General features: G+C 41.6%; 1 protein-coding gene across 3 annotated transcripts; it reads right to left on the bottom strand.

The window, feature by feature from the left end:
• Nucleotides 1-92: 92 nt before the first annotated feature.
• Nucleotides 93-15,058, bottom strand: TUBGCP4 (tubulin gamma complex component 4). 3 transcript variants are annotated; one of them, XM_048046303.2, is made up of 18 exons: nt 14,703-15,057; nt 14,503-14,631; nt 13,857-13,979; nt 13,296-13,349; nt 12,778-12,834; nt 12,099-12,178; nt 11,176-11,377; nt 8,436-8,601; nt 6,320-6,444; nt 5,625-5,675; nt 5,124-5,229; nt 4,661-4,768; nt 4,284-4,422; nt 3,664-3,841; nt 2,680-2,814; nt 1,389-1,505; nt 821-960; nt 93-534 (listed from the first exon to the last, which is right to left on the bottom strand). In XM_048046303.2, exons 1-18 carry the CDS (start codon nt 14,778-14,780, stop codon nt 522-524), a joined length of 2,001 nt encoding a protein of 666 aa, XP_047902260.1. In that variant the 5' UTR covers nt 14,781-15,057; the 3' UTR covers nt 93-521. The 3 variants fall into 3 exon arrangements, with proteins under 3 accessions (XP_047902260.1, XP_047902261.1, XP_047902262.1); XM_048046304.2 differs by lacking the exon at nt 1,389-1,505 and having other exon boundaries at nt 14,703-15,058; XM_048046305.2 differs by lacking the exons at nt 93-534; nt 821-960; nt 1,389-1,505 and adding an exon at nt 1,513-1,879 and having other exon boundaries at nt 14,703-15,058.
• Between the last annotated feature and the right edge of the window lie 1,715 nt (nt 15,059-16,773).

Raw genomic sequence — 16,773 nt, 5'->3', positions numbered from 1 at the left:
ATCCATTCCTTCTATCCTCTCAATTTACCTCAAATTGCTATTGCAGTTGTTTCATTTACAGAGAAGTATGTATTTGATTAGCAGACACTGTCTCCTGTAAGTCAGTTTATTGCACAAGTGGAAGTTCTGAAGACAGACAAAACTTCAGTCATAGTTGAAAACAACAGACTACTTCCTCCATATTCCAGCTTGCAAAGGATCATAGCCCAGCTCCAGTTAAGATACTGCAATTCTGACATCGTAATTCTTGTTTTTTCTCCGCTTTCAGAAGAAGCACAGACTGCCTCCCTAGAAGCATTTATGAGTAGATGCAGAGCTGCAGAAAGTATGGTTTTACTAGTTCAGCGTAAAGGAAAAAGCTTTCTGCACTCAATAGGCAATTGTACAGAATTGGCAGGAAGTGCCACTTAAACAGTGGTTCATCAGGCAAGCACCAACTACAAGGAAAAAATTCCAAGAGCACAAGAGGCATCACCGCTTGCCTTGCTGTTGGTCACAGTCTGAAGAAAAGGTCTGGGTGTTCAAACTCCAAAACTGCAAGAGAAGGATACTGTATTAGCTACATTGAAAGGAGCTCCCTCTACCAACTCACATCACCATTTTTCAGCCAACATTAAATAGCAGGTAAAATTCTGCAGGGGAAAAAGCACATGAAAACTGGAAGTCAAATCATTCTGGCTCTATTACTTTTCTGTCATAGTATTACAAATGCTTTGCTTCTAATAATTATGGCTTAAATGATAAAAATCACGATCATTTAGATCACTTTGTTTCAGGTGTCTCGTAATAATTCTGTGAGCACCCCTGAAGATACTCCTACCTGCCCAAGGTTCCTCCAGCCTGGGTGTAGTATTTGTTATAATCCAAGCGTAGTAGCAGCTGAGCTAGGTCAGAGTTTATCTGGTGGTTTCGAACACTAGAGAGAATCTTGAAGAGCAGTGATGACTGACGACTGAATCCCTACAAATTACAGGAAGTCATTTCAAGGCATGCTGAGGAAAGCTCTTTGTCCTGCCTAAACATTTAACAGCCTGAAGAAGAAAATCACTGCAGAAGAACTGATGCTTGCGGTCCACTATAAGGTAAGTTGTCAGCCACAAGAATTATTAGGTGTTGGGTATCCAAAAGGAGGGGGAAAGGTACAATCTGATGCACACCTCCTTTCTATTCAGTAGAGTGATTTCTGCGTAACTGCCCACATTCTTCCCCTCTGTGCATATGTAGTTTTTCTACCCAGGAGTTATTGATTAATTAAAGTTACTGCACTCATACAGAAAGTCTCATCTCGGCTTAACAGCTGTAGAACCAAAGTAAGTTTAAAGCCAAGATGACTATTTAGCCAGATATTTGCATGGGAGATAAACACGTACATATAAATATAGATTCACCTTCACCAGAATACTGAGTTGTGCAGCTCCCCGCTCATCTAATGGGCCCAGATTCTGACTCACCAGAGAACAAAAACTATGACAAAGATCTAGAATTTCATTTAAGCAGTGGAAAACCTGCATGGGATAAGAAGTACAAGACAGCAGTTAAATGCAGCTCAGCCCCAGAGAACATTTTTATTATCTAAGAAGTTGCAGCATTCATAACTTAAGATGTTACTAATACCGTGTTTTTAAACGATCAGTAAGGAAGATGATAAAGCAGCTGTAGCATTGTAAGGCCTTTTTCCCTAATGAAATAGGACTTGCACAACCTTCTACATCATCTCCCCTCGTCCTCTACCCCCAAAACAACCACATTTTGCAGACATCACTGGGGAAACAGTCGTTGGCATCAGTCTACCAGCCATCAACGTAGGCCCAGAAGTTGATCGTTGGTTATCCTATCCAACCAGCAGGCCACCACTGCAGCTTCAAGGTTGAGACTAAGACTAAAGAACAGCAAGAGATGTAGTTCAAGGGCTTAGTTCCACTGCTCGCTAAACTTGGAATGTCTTATACCAATTGGGCAAGGTAATTTGCATTCAAGAATGTTAAGAAAAAGCCTAAATGCCTCACATGCATGACTACTGGAACATTTATAAGTTCCAGACTGGAAAATTTAGTATGTTACCACTTCAAAGACTGAGCAAAATAATGAAAGAGACAAGACCCAGGGTATCACGGAGTCTCATTGGCACCAACCAGCTTTCTAGATGTTTTCTGTAAGGCTACATATTTAATAAAAATAGAAGCAACATTTTAATATACTTTTGACTAGAATAACAATATAAGAACATCCTTGAAGTCCACTGTGGAACATCTGAAGTAGTTTTATCCTCCTAAAGTTTGAGACATGGAATTTTTTTTCCCTAGCTAATGCATTTCTGTATGAGTCCCTCAGGAATACAGCTCCCAGCACTATGCTAATTGGTACCTCTTTGATGAAATTGCCTGTGAGAAAAATACAGCAACATTTTTTGTTTTTCAAGTTAAGGCAAATTGATCACCAGAATAACCTGGATTTAAAAACTGCCAGGAATGTAGCATCCACTCCCACCAACTGTAACTTAAGCGATCTTAATTCACTTATCTTTTCTAGTTTATACCTGCTTTATTCTTAGAACTGCAGTCTATACTCTGCAGGAGATTACCAGTGATCTGTTTTTTGAAGAGATTGTCTGATCTGTTTGCAAAGCTACTTCCTGGGGCAATTGGAGAACTCGTTGAAAAAAAATGAAGAACTACTTACAGGCTTTAGGAGGATGAAAGACTGAGCCAACAGATTACTTAAGAAATGGTCATGAGCCAGTCTAATACTCTCAAAATCTCGTGTGGCATTTATCTGCTGGAGAAGCTGTGAGAACTGAGATTCCAGTACATCCACCTGATGGATATGTAAAAAAAATAAATCTCATTAGTATCCTCCTTTATGAGGAATAAGGAGGACCTCAGACCAGCTAAAAGTTTTAATTCAGAAACTTACTCTCCCTATTGCTACCCTTAGATTAAGAGGCTGAGCATCACCTTCTCTCTGCCCCCTGAATGGAGACTTATATACAACAATAGTAACAATAATATAAGGGGGGGAAAAATAGATGCTTAAGTATTACCTAAATAGAAAAGAAATTGGTCGCTTTCTTTAAGATTAACTAGTAAAAAAATGTACAGCTAATGTGTAAACAGGTATTTGTCGTCATTTCTGAATTTTACACTGGGAGATGCTATCCGGAGGCTCAGGGCAAAGGCTGCAGTGCAACAGCTCAGCCAAGTTACTGTAGACTCTAGAAAGTCGAATCCCCTCAGTTCAGCTATTGTTGCTATTGAGTCTCACAAAATTATGCTGCTACTAACTACTGTTTAGATTTGAAACGTCTCTTTTTAACTTCAAAAGGTCAAGAGTACAGCTTCTTTCAATTCTTAGATAAAAACGAACTTAAATTAGAGCTCAGTTAACAGGGCAAGGGAAGAAGACAGGATGGTACCTTAATGATGCAACTTCAGGGATGAGTGGGGCCTCTCACAAATGCTTAGTAGCACTTGAGAGCCATAACATTTGCATTTCTATTAACACTCAAAAACTCTACTGATTCAAACAACCAAAAAACCTATAATTGTAGCACTGAATCTGGAAACTCAGAGATAAGTTTTAGCTTAGGACTTCAGTGCTCCCACCATGAATTTCTGCCAGTTCCTGATTAACTGATACGGGTTTAATATTCTGTATAATCCTGACCTGCAGGTAATACTGAAGATTGTCCACAAGGAAAGCCATGTGGTCCCTCAGACGCCACTTGATGGCATCAGTTCTGTTAGATTTCAGGTGTTTGCGTTGCATCTGGAGAGCCCAGCAGTGTTGTAGCTCAGCCTGGACCCGTCGCACGCTTAGCAGATATTTGAACACAACATTGTACCTACAGTCAAAAAATATGAAGTTGTTGAAGATGGAACTCTTCCTTGGGTACAGGTACTGGAGAAGGTAACAGTGCAAGACTGGAAGAAGAAATGGGATACGATTGTTTGCCAATAGGGTAGAGCAGGAAATGGCCCATGTCAGAATAACAGGTTTCTACTTGTATTGGTTATTGACCTAAAAAGTACAAAGTAATTTCACCATAAGCAGAGAAAAGCAGTTAAAGTTTGACAGATCTATTTTGTTGACAGATCTGCCAGGATCTTACTGTCACTAGTAACAAGTGTACCTTCAATATGACTAAGTGGAAAGAGTAATTTTAAGTTTCAGGGAGCAAGCTACAGTGTTACAGATCTACCTTTTTCTCAGGAGAAGGGGGAAAAAATGAGTGTCTGAGATCAGGGAACCTACAGACATAGACAAAGACCACACCTAGTACTCACTTCTCCAAAACAGCAGGAGTAAAGAGAATGTGCAGTGGCCACTGAACTTTGTAAGAAAGGCCCAGAGCTGCCCAGCCAGATGCAGGGGCTTCACGTGGAGATAACTCCCGGGTAGGCCCTTCACGAGCTTGAGGAGTATCTGAAAACAAAATATGGTACTGAATTAAGTCTTCTTCTCCATCAAGGCAGCCCACAGAAGGACGAAAAGGGGAGAGAACCGAATGAGAAGAGCAAAAGCAAGCTAGGCCATCATGGAGGGCTGTGAAGGGAACAGATTTAATAATTTTTTTTAAACTCCAAAGAAGGGTAATTAATAGAGTTGAAAACAAGATCGTCATATTTCTTCTTAACTCATTACTAAAAATGCAAGTAGATACCTTTATGCTCCTTTCCATGATACTCAATGGTCAAGTGAAGCAGGGGGAGAAGGTTGTCATCATCTAACAGTACCTTATGAGCAGACTGCTGAAATGCAACATTGACATCTGACAGAGATAGAGAGCACAGTTATCAAATACTCATGATGTTGCAGCTAGTGCTAATTTTGCATTCATTCATTATTTATGCAGGGACATAAAAGACAACAGTGATGCACTATTTCTACTCTTTTCATTTAGTTCCACTCAGAGATATGGAGAGAAACCTGCCATCTGAAAGTTTCTAAAAGATGTTTTTTTTTGCCCTCTCTGTGGGACAATTTAATTCAGAAGTTCTGCTCTTTCAAAGCTAATGAAGACATTTAGAGGATAAGATGGGGAGCTCTTCTGTATTGGACATAGCTAACCATCTGCCTACCATACCATAGAGAGGATAGTTTGTACGTGAATAAGCAGCACTCACCATGTTCAGTTACAGCCGTAGGTGGTGTTTTTAACATGTGCTGTGCAGTGTCAATGAAAGCCTGAAACAGCTCACCTCTTCCCAAAAGATAAAAGTCTTTTATAATCTGTGGAGATAAGTTTTTATATATAAGCATATCAAAAACCTAACAGAAATATTAGGTGTCCTAACTGATAACAATTTTATTATTAGACAACTTCTGCCATTTCAAAACAGCTGGAGAGCTCTGAAAGTCAGCCACTGCCCAAAAGGTTTACAATGCCTTGCTTCAAGATGCAAACCACAAAACCACATAAACATAACCCTCTAACTCTGACCAAGTTCTATCACTGCACTCATTCCTGAGATCTGGAAAATGAAAATAGCTTTACGTAAAAGAAGAAAATGCAAAGCCTAAGACGGTAAAGAATTTACTGGGGGAACAGCCATTAAAAAACAAAAAGAACCCGACACCACTAGTTTTAAGCTGCTTTAGCAAGAACAAGCTAGCAGTGGTATTACCTTCAGTTGTCCAAGTAAATCAGATTCCTCCACCATCAGTTTCCAAAGATGCTAGCGAAGAAACAAACAAGTCAACAAACAAAACACAAGAAACCTCTTCTCAGATTTATCTAAACCCATTAAATAAGATCAGTAGCTGTCTTAAAATACTTTTGATGCATACAAAAAAGCACCCATATAAAATACAAGAGCACACTAAAACTCCTGTGAGGTCAAACCATGCTGCTAATTAGAACACTGCTGATGCATAACAGCAAAAAACATGAAGCCTCATGTCAAAAAATAAGCAAAGTCTTATGAATTCATTCCCATCCTAGTTATATTCTCACTTATCCAGTTTTTGGTATTTTTCCAAATTAAAAAAAAAAAGCACCAATGCAAAGCATTTGTCAAAGTAAAAGGCCAACTGTTACATCAAAAGCATGGTATGAAGTTACAAAGTCTTCACAAGTGAAACAACCATTACATACAAATTCCCTGCTTTTCTCCATGCAAATGACTGGTATTTGTTAGTGTACTTTTATCATTAGAATTTGGAGTAACACAACACTCTGAGCCCCATAGGAACCTGAAAGCTACCTGCAGCCTCCGTGCTCCTGTTTAATCACTGATTGTAAAGTTCTTCCCTTCTTCTGGTCATTCACAAAACTCAAAAGCTCCCCAGCCTGTATAGTTATCCGTCCTAGGATCCTTACCTCAGCAACAGTGCTCCGTATCCAGTCAACCACCGATTCAAAGTCCACCAAACTAAAGAGTGGTTGCTGCTTGAGTCGGTGTAGTTCTGCTGCAAAAGTGTCCTCCTGGTTTTTTAGGATGGAGCCTGTGCAAGAAAAGTGTTTTGGACAATACTAAGGAATACCATTTGGAAAATTGCAGACCCCTTCCAGTACAGTTCAGAAAGCACTCTCTTATGTCTGAGAAGAGGAATGGGAACTTGGGGAGGCCTCAAAGTACAAGGTTAGTACTGCAAGTACCATTACAGTACAGACACTTGATGTGACAGTGCTCTAGTATCAGAGTAGAAAAACAAGATTCAGAGAGCAGAAAAAGAAGGAAAAGATTTTCTACACAAACAAACAGCCCTTTTTCTAGGATTGAGCTGTGTTGTTGAACCCACAACTTTTCTGCCGTGTTAATCAGTTGGTTTGGTTCTCCACATACCCTGTCCCTTTCAATTTTATCCTACTGCTTGGACTTGGGGATTTATTATTATTTTTAAAACCACTCTTCTTCCTACCTCTCTGAACGCAAAAAAACAGTCCGATTCAATTGGTCCTTTGTTCTTTGCAATATCATTAAAGTCACTTAAGTATTTTTGTACACAGAAGTTAAAGATAGAGACTCCACATCAGTCCTTCCCACTTAATGTAGTATATTTCCAAAACCATCTTCCAGTGTAAACTTATCAGTCTCTCAAAGAAAATCACTAGCTGCAATTGTCTTTGTTTTGCTGTCTTTGAGGCTCCATCTTGATCATTTTCTTCCCCAGCCACTTCTAGGACCATCTTGTAATGAATCTCTCCTATTCATGGCTGGATTCTAATCATAGAACCACAGAATCATTAAGGTTGGAAAAGACCTCCAAGATCATCTGGTCCAACCATTCCCCTACCACCAATATCACCCACTAAATGAAGTCCCTAAGCATCACGTCCAACCTTTCCTTAAATGCCCCCCAGGGACAGTGACTCCACCAACCTCCCTGGGCAACCCATTCCAATGCCTCACCACTCTTTCTGAGAAGAAATTTCTGCTGATTTCAAACCTGAGCCTCCCCTGGCGCAACTTGTCCTATCGCTAGTTATCTGCGAGAAGAGGCCAACCCCCAGCCCCCGACAGCTTCCTTTCAGGTAGTTGTAGAAAGCAGTAAGGTCTCCCCTGAGCCTCCTCTTCTCCAGACTTTCTCCAGTTCCCTCAGCCACTCCTCATAGGACTTGTGTTCCAGGCCTTTCACCAGCTTTGTAGCTTTGTAGCTGTTCTCTGGACACGCTTCAGGTCCTCAATGCCTTTCTTGTAGTGAGGGGCCCAAAACTGAACACAATACTCAAGGTGCGGCCTCACCAGAGCCGAGTACAGCGGGACAATCGCCTCCCTGGCCCTGCTGACTGCACTATTCCTGATACAAGCCGGCATGCCATTGGCCTTCTTGGCCACCTGGGCATACTGCTGGCTCATGTTCAGGTGAGCGTTGACCAACGTCCCCACATCTTTTTCCTCTGCACAGCTTTCCAGCCACTCTGCCCCAAGCCTGTAGCGCTGTATTGGGTTGTTGTGACCAAAGTGCAGGACCTGGCACTTTGCCGTGTTGAACCTCATTCCATTGGCCTCTGCCCATCGATCCAACCTGTCCAGGTCCCTCTGGAGGGCCTTCCTACCCTCTGGCAGACCATGGAATCATAGAATCTTTTCCAACCCTAATGATTCTATGATTCTTTGACACATCCTGCAACATACATACTCAGAGCCAGATGTGCTCCTGTGCCTGTCAGCACCCTTCAGGGACAGGGATACAAACTGAAAAGGCAACATGACACTTACAATAGCTTTATTTATTCAGAGTAAAACACATGGTGACCTGTTGCTGGAAACTTGGAACCGATGTTTGGAGAGTGTTTTTTATTCATTCTGTTCTTACATCCTTCCCAAGCACTTTGATGCAGAACACTGGGACCACTGCTCTGACCTACATACTTTCTGAAGAATATCAGCTGATCATCAGCAACTGTTAAGGAATTCATTCATACAACATTTTGGAAGATACTCATCAGTCATTCACAGGTGAACAAAGAAAACAAGAAAGAGGTTTCTTACCTTTTCTGGTCAGGTTAACATTTTGATTCTCAAACATCTGTACAGATTCTCCTACAAACAAGATTTTCTCAGCAACCCGCACAGGAATGTATGATGGCAGCATTTCCACTCGCAAAGAAAACTGTTTTAAAGATGGAGCTAACATGTTCTCCTCCTCAATCAAGCGCTGTCAGAGACCCCAGGGAAAAGATAAAGGGCACAAGGAAAAAGAAACAAAAGGTTGAGAAAACCAGGCTTAAAATTTTTGAAAAATAAACAGAGCACATTAAAAGCAACCAGAAAAGTAGCAGATCTGGTCTGCCTAATTTCAATAAGGCTGTAAACTTCTTTCTACTTCTGGCATACTAGCAGATCTCCCTACAGAAGATGTTGTTTTCATCGGAAAGGGGGGTGGTGGGAAAAAATGAAGTGCAGCCTTTGTTGAACAGCAGTAAATTGGCTCTCCCAAAGGATAATGCCACAACAGCAAAAGGAATTATTCTTGTAAGTGCATCACATTAGGTTTTTGCTGCCATAAAAATGTTAATTAGCATTAGCAAAAATAATCCTCCTCTATCCCTATTCCTATGTTTTAGCACAACTCGAACATTTGTGGTACAGATGCACAAACACAAATACCTCCACTAGTGAATAGACAGCTTAAGGATCTGAAGGCTTGTATATATGAATTTTCTCAGTTACTTCCTCCAAAACGTTTTTCAAAGGCACAGTATGTTATTAACTTCCTTCTGAAGGTATAAGTAAATATTAGAACTCCAAGTAGAGATGCTATATTTTCTTTCAGAGAAGCAATTATAGCAATACTGATTATTTCATTTGGTTTTCTTGTTATTGGAGGATTAGGTTGATTAGACCATAATCAAAAAACACTATTTTACCAAATTTTTGAGAACGTTTGTTTTGGGAATGAATTCTTCATTTTAATAGGAGAGTTCAGTATGAGTTTGTATATAGATGTTAACAGCTTGGCAATTCTTAAGATTCTTCTGACACTTTTAGATGAGGAAATACCCAATAATTTTGATTTGGTCTATCCCATCAGCACCAAAGGTTTCTTATTTTACTATGTGACAGCAGAACAGCCAACATCAATAGTCAGTAATACTGAACAAGAGATTTAGTTAGGCTGTCTTGTTATCTTCTTGATGTGCCAACGTTTGCCACCAGGGATCTAGAAGACTTACCAATTTTCACATAGATCATACATCCAATACAGTAAAAGGACTGATTTTCTGTCGTCTTTTGAAGTTTTTCCTTGTTTTTGGCTGCGTATAGTCTTTCCTCAGCAAAGACTGTTTATACAAGGCACTTAATAATTATGCAAGGCAGGTTGTAATGGGGATGAATCTTTTATGCATTCACAGCTGGAGTTACATGCAACAAACTAACACCATTGGTGCCCATTAAATGTTTTCTCACGGTAAACTAGAAAATGTGAATTTACAGAGTGGTTCCTCACTAGCACCTGATGTGAAAAATATTCAGATGCACAAAGCGTGGAAGATCACTCCATTGGGAAAGCTGCTTTGCACAAGAGCAATTTAACGGTATGCCATCTATATGAGGAGTTAACGCATTTCACCAGTATTCTGGCAGGCTGCCCCCTTGCTTAACTTAGCACCCTGGACATGTTCTTAGCAGTCTCTAGACTATTCCTTAGCAACTTTTTCCCCAGTAGTGTCAATGGCATTACCCTGTTAAGTAACATTTGCACTCTGATTTGCACCAATGGCTGTGCAAAATAGGTACCTGAGCTAGCTACCACTAGAAAGGGTGCAAATCAACTCAACACCAAAGCTTCTTACACTCTTTCCCCTTCAGTTGTTCATGCTATCATCTATGTCCAGGTTGAGAAAAGCAAAGAGTTGACTAAGGAATCAGAAAAGAGTAGAGCAGGGTGAGTACCACACTTGAAATTACTTGACACCAGTGTCTACACAGATTCTGTCAATATGGCTTTCTGCCTCAAGATTATCCAGTTATGCCCACCAATGTGTCTCTCTTCTTTATGCCTACCTGCAACCTATGACAATATTCTGTTGATTTGCCATCCTACCAGGTGTGGTGGTTTCACCCTGATGGGCAGCTAAATTCCACCACACCGACTCTCACTCCCCTCCTAATAGGTAGAGGGGGAAAAAAAAATTAAAACAGGCACACAGGTTGAGATAAGGACAATTTAATTAAGGGGAAAAAAAAGGGAAAAAAAAAAAAGAAAGGCTACACTGAAGCAAAGACAGAGAAAACAATTATTTTTAACATCCCATCATCAAGCAATGTTTGGCCATGTCTTGTAAAACAGGGCCTCAATACGCGTCACAGTTTTTCGGGAGGACAGATGTTTTCCTAACAAGACTCCCCCCGCCCCCCTTCTCCTTCCCCTTCCTCAGCTTTTATTGCAAAGCGTGAAGTCATATGGTATGGAATATGCCTTTGGTCAGTTTAGGTCATCTGCCCTGGCAATGTCTCCTCCCCACACCCCTTGCCCACCCCCAGCCTACTGGCTTTGAGGGGGTTGGAGAAAGTGTTGATGCTGTGCCAGCACTGTTTAGCAATTGCCAAAACACTGGTGTAATATCAATGCTGCTTTGTGGACAAAGTGAACTGCATCTATGCCAGACCCAGTACACCAGGTCTCAATAATGACCAGTCCAGCATAGTTTGCACTGAAACAAGATAATACATTTCCTCTTTAGTTACCTAAGGAACAAAGGTGCCAAGCCATGACTTGCAGCCTTACCAAGTCCTGCAGCTCTCGTAGCTGTTTTCCTGTAAGTCCCCCAATTCCTAGGTCATCATCATCATCTTCAGGTTGGCCAGGGACATTTCCAGTAGAGGGGCCCTGTTTGATAAAGAACTCTTCATGTTGGTCTAGTAGCAATCCATGTAGCATCCAGGCAGACAGCTGCTTATACATGACTCCATGACACACAGCCAGAATCCTGAGATCAAGAGAAATAAGACAGTGGGTTTCCGCATGCAGTAATCAAAACCTCAATGTACCTCATTCTGGTAAGTCCAGTTAGTTAAATATCTAACACGGATTTTTTTTTTTAAATCAGAGAAGGATGAACTGATCACTCAAAAAACCAAAGCAGCAAATATATCCTGTGAATATGTGGCTTCTGTAGAGAGAAATACTTGATTGCCATAAGTATAAGGAAGTTTGCAGTGGCTTCCCAGTTTTGCTGTTTCTACTCAATTACTATTTCAGCATGAACACTGAAAAGAATTATCCTTTAAGAGCCAATGGCCTGACTTTCTCACCAAAGACAGAAAAACATAGCAACATCCACCCAGTGAAATGTATCTTCCTGAAGGATGGAAAAAAAGAGTAATAGGTCTGCTACATGGAAAACATTTCATGTAGACTTCAAAAGAAGAAAAAACATAGGATCTGAACTTTCCTCAGCCCTAAGTGATACCTCAGTAAGATACCCAAAAATAGAAAGTATGGAGAAAGCCTTAATTCCTGCTTAATTCCTTAATGAACCTGCTTTAGATAGGTAACGGGGACTGTGACAATTTGCCCTGCATGCTACTATTTCTAGATCATGCAGGCTTGTTTTGAGAAGTATTATCTGCTTTTACAAGAAAGATAACACACTGACACTAACTCCAGTTACTACTTAAGAATTAAATAGTTTTATTGCATCTACGTACTTTTCAAGAGCACTGCGGACAGGAGGCAACCCCCCACAGCTATGTTTGTGGACGGTTTCCAATATCTGACATCCATGAATCTGCAGAAAGAAAAAGCATTTAGACTAGGTCTATTATTTGGATCTGTACTAAACTTTTCAAATGATTAAAACACTACACTTCCAGCTAACAAGAAAAAGTGCACAAATCTGACGGAAAGAGATGAAACACACTCTATACAGTGAAAAAAGAGGTGATGACCTTTGTGAGCCTATGTGAGGCTGCACACCCAAGTTTTTTCTCAAAAGTTTCCCTTAACAAAAACTAAGCGTCTCTGGACACTGAAAACATTAGCCTCCGCCTTTTTTTTTTTTTTTTTTTTTTTTTAAACTCAGGTGAGGGTGGGAGAGAAAACAGGCTCAGAAAAGAAGAAAGTCCAATTAGCAGCATCTTGTGTTTTGAAATATGCTGTAATTAGAAAATCTGTCCAAGATCTTACTAGTAATGAAACAGAAAAGAGAGTTAAATCGAGTGTAAATGGATTTGTGAAACGTTCAATACTTAGAGTAGTACTAGGAATGGGGCACCCATTACTGAAACAAATTCTTTCCTAGCATTCAGTTGTGGTGTGAGGTCAGAAGATACTTTATCAGCTAAAGAAGAAACTTGTTAAGAGAGACTGGGTACAATCTTACTGTACCTTCTGAGTCTTGATCTGTTCCACCACGACCATTACAGATGGGAAGAGTAACTGAAACTGCAGAACAAGGACCAAAATGTTGAATTAGTTTGCTATGCAAGAGAGAGAGAAATTATGATTGGGTAAGTGCGGACAGCAGCTGATTACACTAATTTAACCAAGCCATCATCATGCTTTCCCCACAAATTGGAAACCATTCTGTGACCTGAAAATCACTGGAAAGAATACATTCCCTCACCTGGATCAAGATGCACTAAATTACTGTATTCCAGCTGCAGTTCAAACTAAGCACAAGCAGCGAGGAATACACAAGGGTAAAAGTGAGAAACCTAAGATATGTGTTAAAGTGCAAGTAATCCTCTAAACATGATCAGGGGACTACAAATTTGGAGGCATTAAAGCGAAATGACATGACATGAAAGAATATACTTTGTTTATCCCACCCATGTTCTCATTAGACGTATCACAGAGCAGAAAGAGTAACCGAAGAATACTACGTGTTTATTAATATGACATACCTGGTCCAAGGAATAATTAACGTGTGAGATGGAAAGATGTGGGTCAGCCAAAAACTGTAAGAACAAGGCAATTAATGAAAAATTAAAATAAGTTATGGATAAGTAAAAAAGCAGGTTTGATTATATATTCCGTACCCTTAGTTCTCACAGCTTCCCCCCCCCATCTTTTTGGCGTCATGTCCCATTTAGGCTGTAACTTTTAATGAAACCACTGCACAATGACTGTACACAAGGTGTAACAGCTACAAAGCCACCAAGGATTTAATCAGAACCTTCACAACTGAAAACAGAAGTCACAATAGTCTGAGACAGCAATGGGCTCTGAGGCTGTTGAGGCACTTACTGAACTGTACATAAAGGGGACTGACTACTTATTAGAATGAACAGTCATTTATAATGGCACCTCACAGGAATAATTTGGAAGCCATTCCTAAAGGGGAAAGAAAACTATCTTGTCGCCTCTTTAACTACTACCACATAGCCCATTAATTGCAGAAATGACAAGTTTCCACAATCTGTCAGCAGCAGGACAGCCTCTTGTTCCAACTCTCTCTTCTTTACCTCTTGTTCAAGGTCAAGTAGTGCTTGTCGATATGGCTGCAGTACTGAATCAAGACCTGTGCAGAATGCTCGCAAATAAATCCCATGTAATCCACCCTGGTTTTGCTGAGATACATGATGGTCCTAAAAGCAAACAATAAAATCTACATCAGCTCCACAGTGCAGGTCTAAAGAGTAATGGAATTTCTCTGCAGCGTTACACCAGCATCCAACGATCACAACATCTTGAAATGCACCTTAACCCCCCAGAAAGTGCCCGGAAAAGAAACAGCAGAGTTTCATTTAGCTCTTCTGTGTATGCACGCAAGGGCTGCGAATGGTTATCCACATACGCGTACCCACTGGTAACTCCAGTGCTTATTCGTACACCACAAACCCTGGTGAATCTGCAGTGATCACGAATTACCACATCATGTTTCCCCAGGACTGAGATTTTTACATTCAGTCCACCTTTCAACATTGGTTGTTCCGGACCCTCCTTCACTTTCACCACACGGAGCCTTCTGGAGCCCTGTTCGAGAAAGCCCGTTCGTTGGAACTAGTGCAGAACGGTGCCGCTGCACATCCGTGCCCGGAGCGGTTTGGGCGGACCGGCACCCGCTCAGCTCTGCCCCGCCCCGGGAAAACCGCGGCGAGGCGGCCTCACCTGCTGCTGTACGTGCCCAGTGTACTGCTCCACGAATTCGGCGAAGCGGATGTAGTCGGTGCCGAGACGGCAGAGCCGGTTCAGGACGCTCGTCTCGCTGGGGTGCAAGAAGGGCAGTTCCTGGGACACCTGCGGGGAATGACAGCGATGAGGGCGGGCGGGCGGGCCGCAGGGGGGGGCCGGGCCGGGCCCTGCCGTACCTGCAGGCCGCCGCGCTTGCTCCAGGTGAAGGCCGCCCCCGGGTAGCCGCTCAGCGCCAGCAGCAGCTCGTGGATCATCCTGCCGCGCGCCGCCGCGCAGCCTGCCGGGAGAGGCACAAGGGCTGCCGGGAAGGGTGCGTCTGCGCCGCGGCCTCCGGAGGGCCCGCGGGAGAGGCGGAGGCTGCCGGAGGCCTTCCGCGGCCCGTTGACAGGGTGCGCTCCGCGGGCGGCTCCCCGCCGGGCACGGGAAATAACGGGAGGATGGGCGAGCGCGCCGGCTTTCCGGAAGAGTCACCGGGAGCAGCTGACGAGGCCGGGCTAGTCCGGTCCCCTCCTCTCCGTTTCTGGGGCGCTTTGCCGTGGCCGCAGGAGGATGGTTGAGTAACTCGGGTGGTTGTGATGGCAAGTGTTGATCCAGAAGGTCCCTTCCAGGACAGCAGCAAGCTCGCAACCTTCTAGGTTGTTTTTGCATCTTTGTTTTTGGCATTTCTTATCAAATTTCTTTATTGTTTTCTTAGGATGCGTGTCATTGTTCTATCCGTGTTAGTTTGACCTTGGTCTCACCTAATATACGTTGGTCTCACCTCGAGTACTGTGTACAGTTGTGGGCATCACAATATAAGAAGGGCATAAAACTATTGGTGTCCACAGGTGGGCAACAGAGATGGCGAAGGGTTTAGAGAGGAAGATGTGTGAGGAGTGGCTGAGGTCACTTGGTTTCCTCAACTTAGAGAAGAAGAAACTTGAGGGGCAACCTCGTTGCTTTTCTTTCTGTGCATTTTTACTGGTTATGTGTTCATTCAGGAGAAAGTAGTGTTAAGCATAACGTTTATTATTTGGAACAGATACATAACTTTACTGTCCAAATGTGTTTGCTTTGTGATCAGCTTGTTGTAGTGTGCTCTTTTGTGTAGGAGAAAGTTCTTGTGTTATGTTCCTACAGGGAAGAAAAATGTCCTAGTACATAGCCTCACTTTCTAAATAAAATTTGTCTCTTAATACCCTCTCTGACGTGTATGCATTTATTTTCCTATAGCTATCTTTGCGTGTATATTGGGAGCTCCAACAGTATTGTACTATTGTGTATCAATATAATAAAACTATTCTCTTTATATTGACAAAGCTTCTGTTGTCTGAACAAAGACTGTGGAATTTGGCTAGGCATTTGTTCCTCATTGACATAAATATCACAGTGTGCAGTTGTGCCAGGAAAACTACGTGATACTCCTGCTTTTAAGAAGCCATATTTGAGGTTTAGCGCTGTTAGCTTCAATCTTGCGGTGCTGAAATCAGTCACAGTCCTTCCCGTATTCGTTAGAGGCTTTGGTTCAATCCATGCTTCTGACTCAAAGTTCTGTGCTAACAGGTGGCTTATGACTAATACTAAATTGAATTGTGATTGTTAACTGATTGTAAAGCTAATTATGCTATAGTCAGGTTATATAGAGTTAAATACGTAGAGAGTGATGGCTCAATATTTGACCCCAGAATGCTTTACCTGTAAATGCCAAATACATAGCTTAGTGGTGTACTGTATATTGCTAATAACATGATGCTTTTATTTATGTAAATACTTACTAATTTAATCTGAGAGCTCTTGAATCTAAACATAATAGTCTTCTGAAGCCAGAAATCAAGGTTATAGTAGCATTCCATCACAAAAAGTGAGACTGTCAGGTGTCTTTCTTGAGAACAAGGCAGAAATAAACGATGTAACATTTATTAAAGCAGAGGGAACATTTGTTTATTGCAGTTAGGGGTGGGGGGAAGCTAATTTTTTAGAGTTACTGATTTGTTGGAAGTGAGTTGTGCTAAAGGTAAAACTAGAATTAATTATGAAAGCAATTTAAATGGAGATATGGTAGCTTTTCTGTCATTGGAATTTCTTATTTGATGGTGAGAGTTACGGGTTTGATAGAGAGTATTGGTAAGGTACTGTGGCCAGTTTGCAGAATAGGTCAGACCAGATGTCTCATTGGGTCATTGCTTTACAATCTGTAAATGGGTGGCCCATCCCCACTCATTTGCGTTCAGCTAAATATAGTAGTCTGGTTAGGACTTAAATTACCTT

This window comes from Anser cygnoides, chromosome 11 (assembly GCF_040182565.1).
Source record: "Anser cygnoides isolate HZ-2024a breed goose chromosome 11, Taihu_goose_T2T_genome, whole genome shotgun sequence".
Taxonomy (NCBI): Eukaryota; Metazoa; Chordata; class Aves; order Anseriformes; family Anatidae; genus Anser; species Anser cygnoides.
Note: the sequence above shows the minus strand (reverse complement) of the source record. Positions and strands in the feature narration are given on the sequence as shown.

Bases quoted from the DNA above. Each gene is read 5' to 3' on its own strand.
- TUBGCP4 (XM_048046303.2), bottom strand. From the start codon at position 14,780: ATGATCCACGAGCTGCTGCTGGCGCTGAGCGGCTACCCGGGGGCGGCC. The intron at 2,815-3,663 runs GTCAGGATTATA...CATATCCATCAG, and splicing joins ATCTTCAGTATTACCTGCAG to GTGGATGTACTGGAATCTCA. The intron at 961-1,388 runs GTGAATCTATAT...TGTAATTTGTAG, and splicing joins AACTCAGTATTCTGGTGAAG to GGATTCAGTCGTCAGTCATC.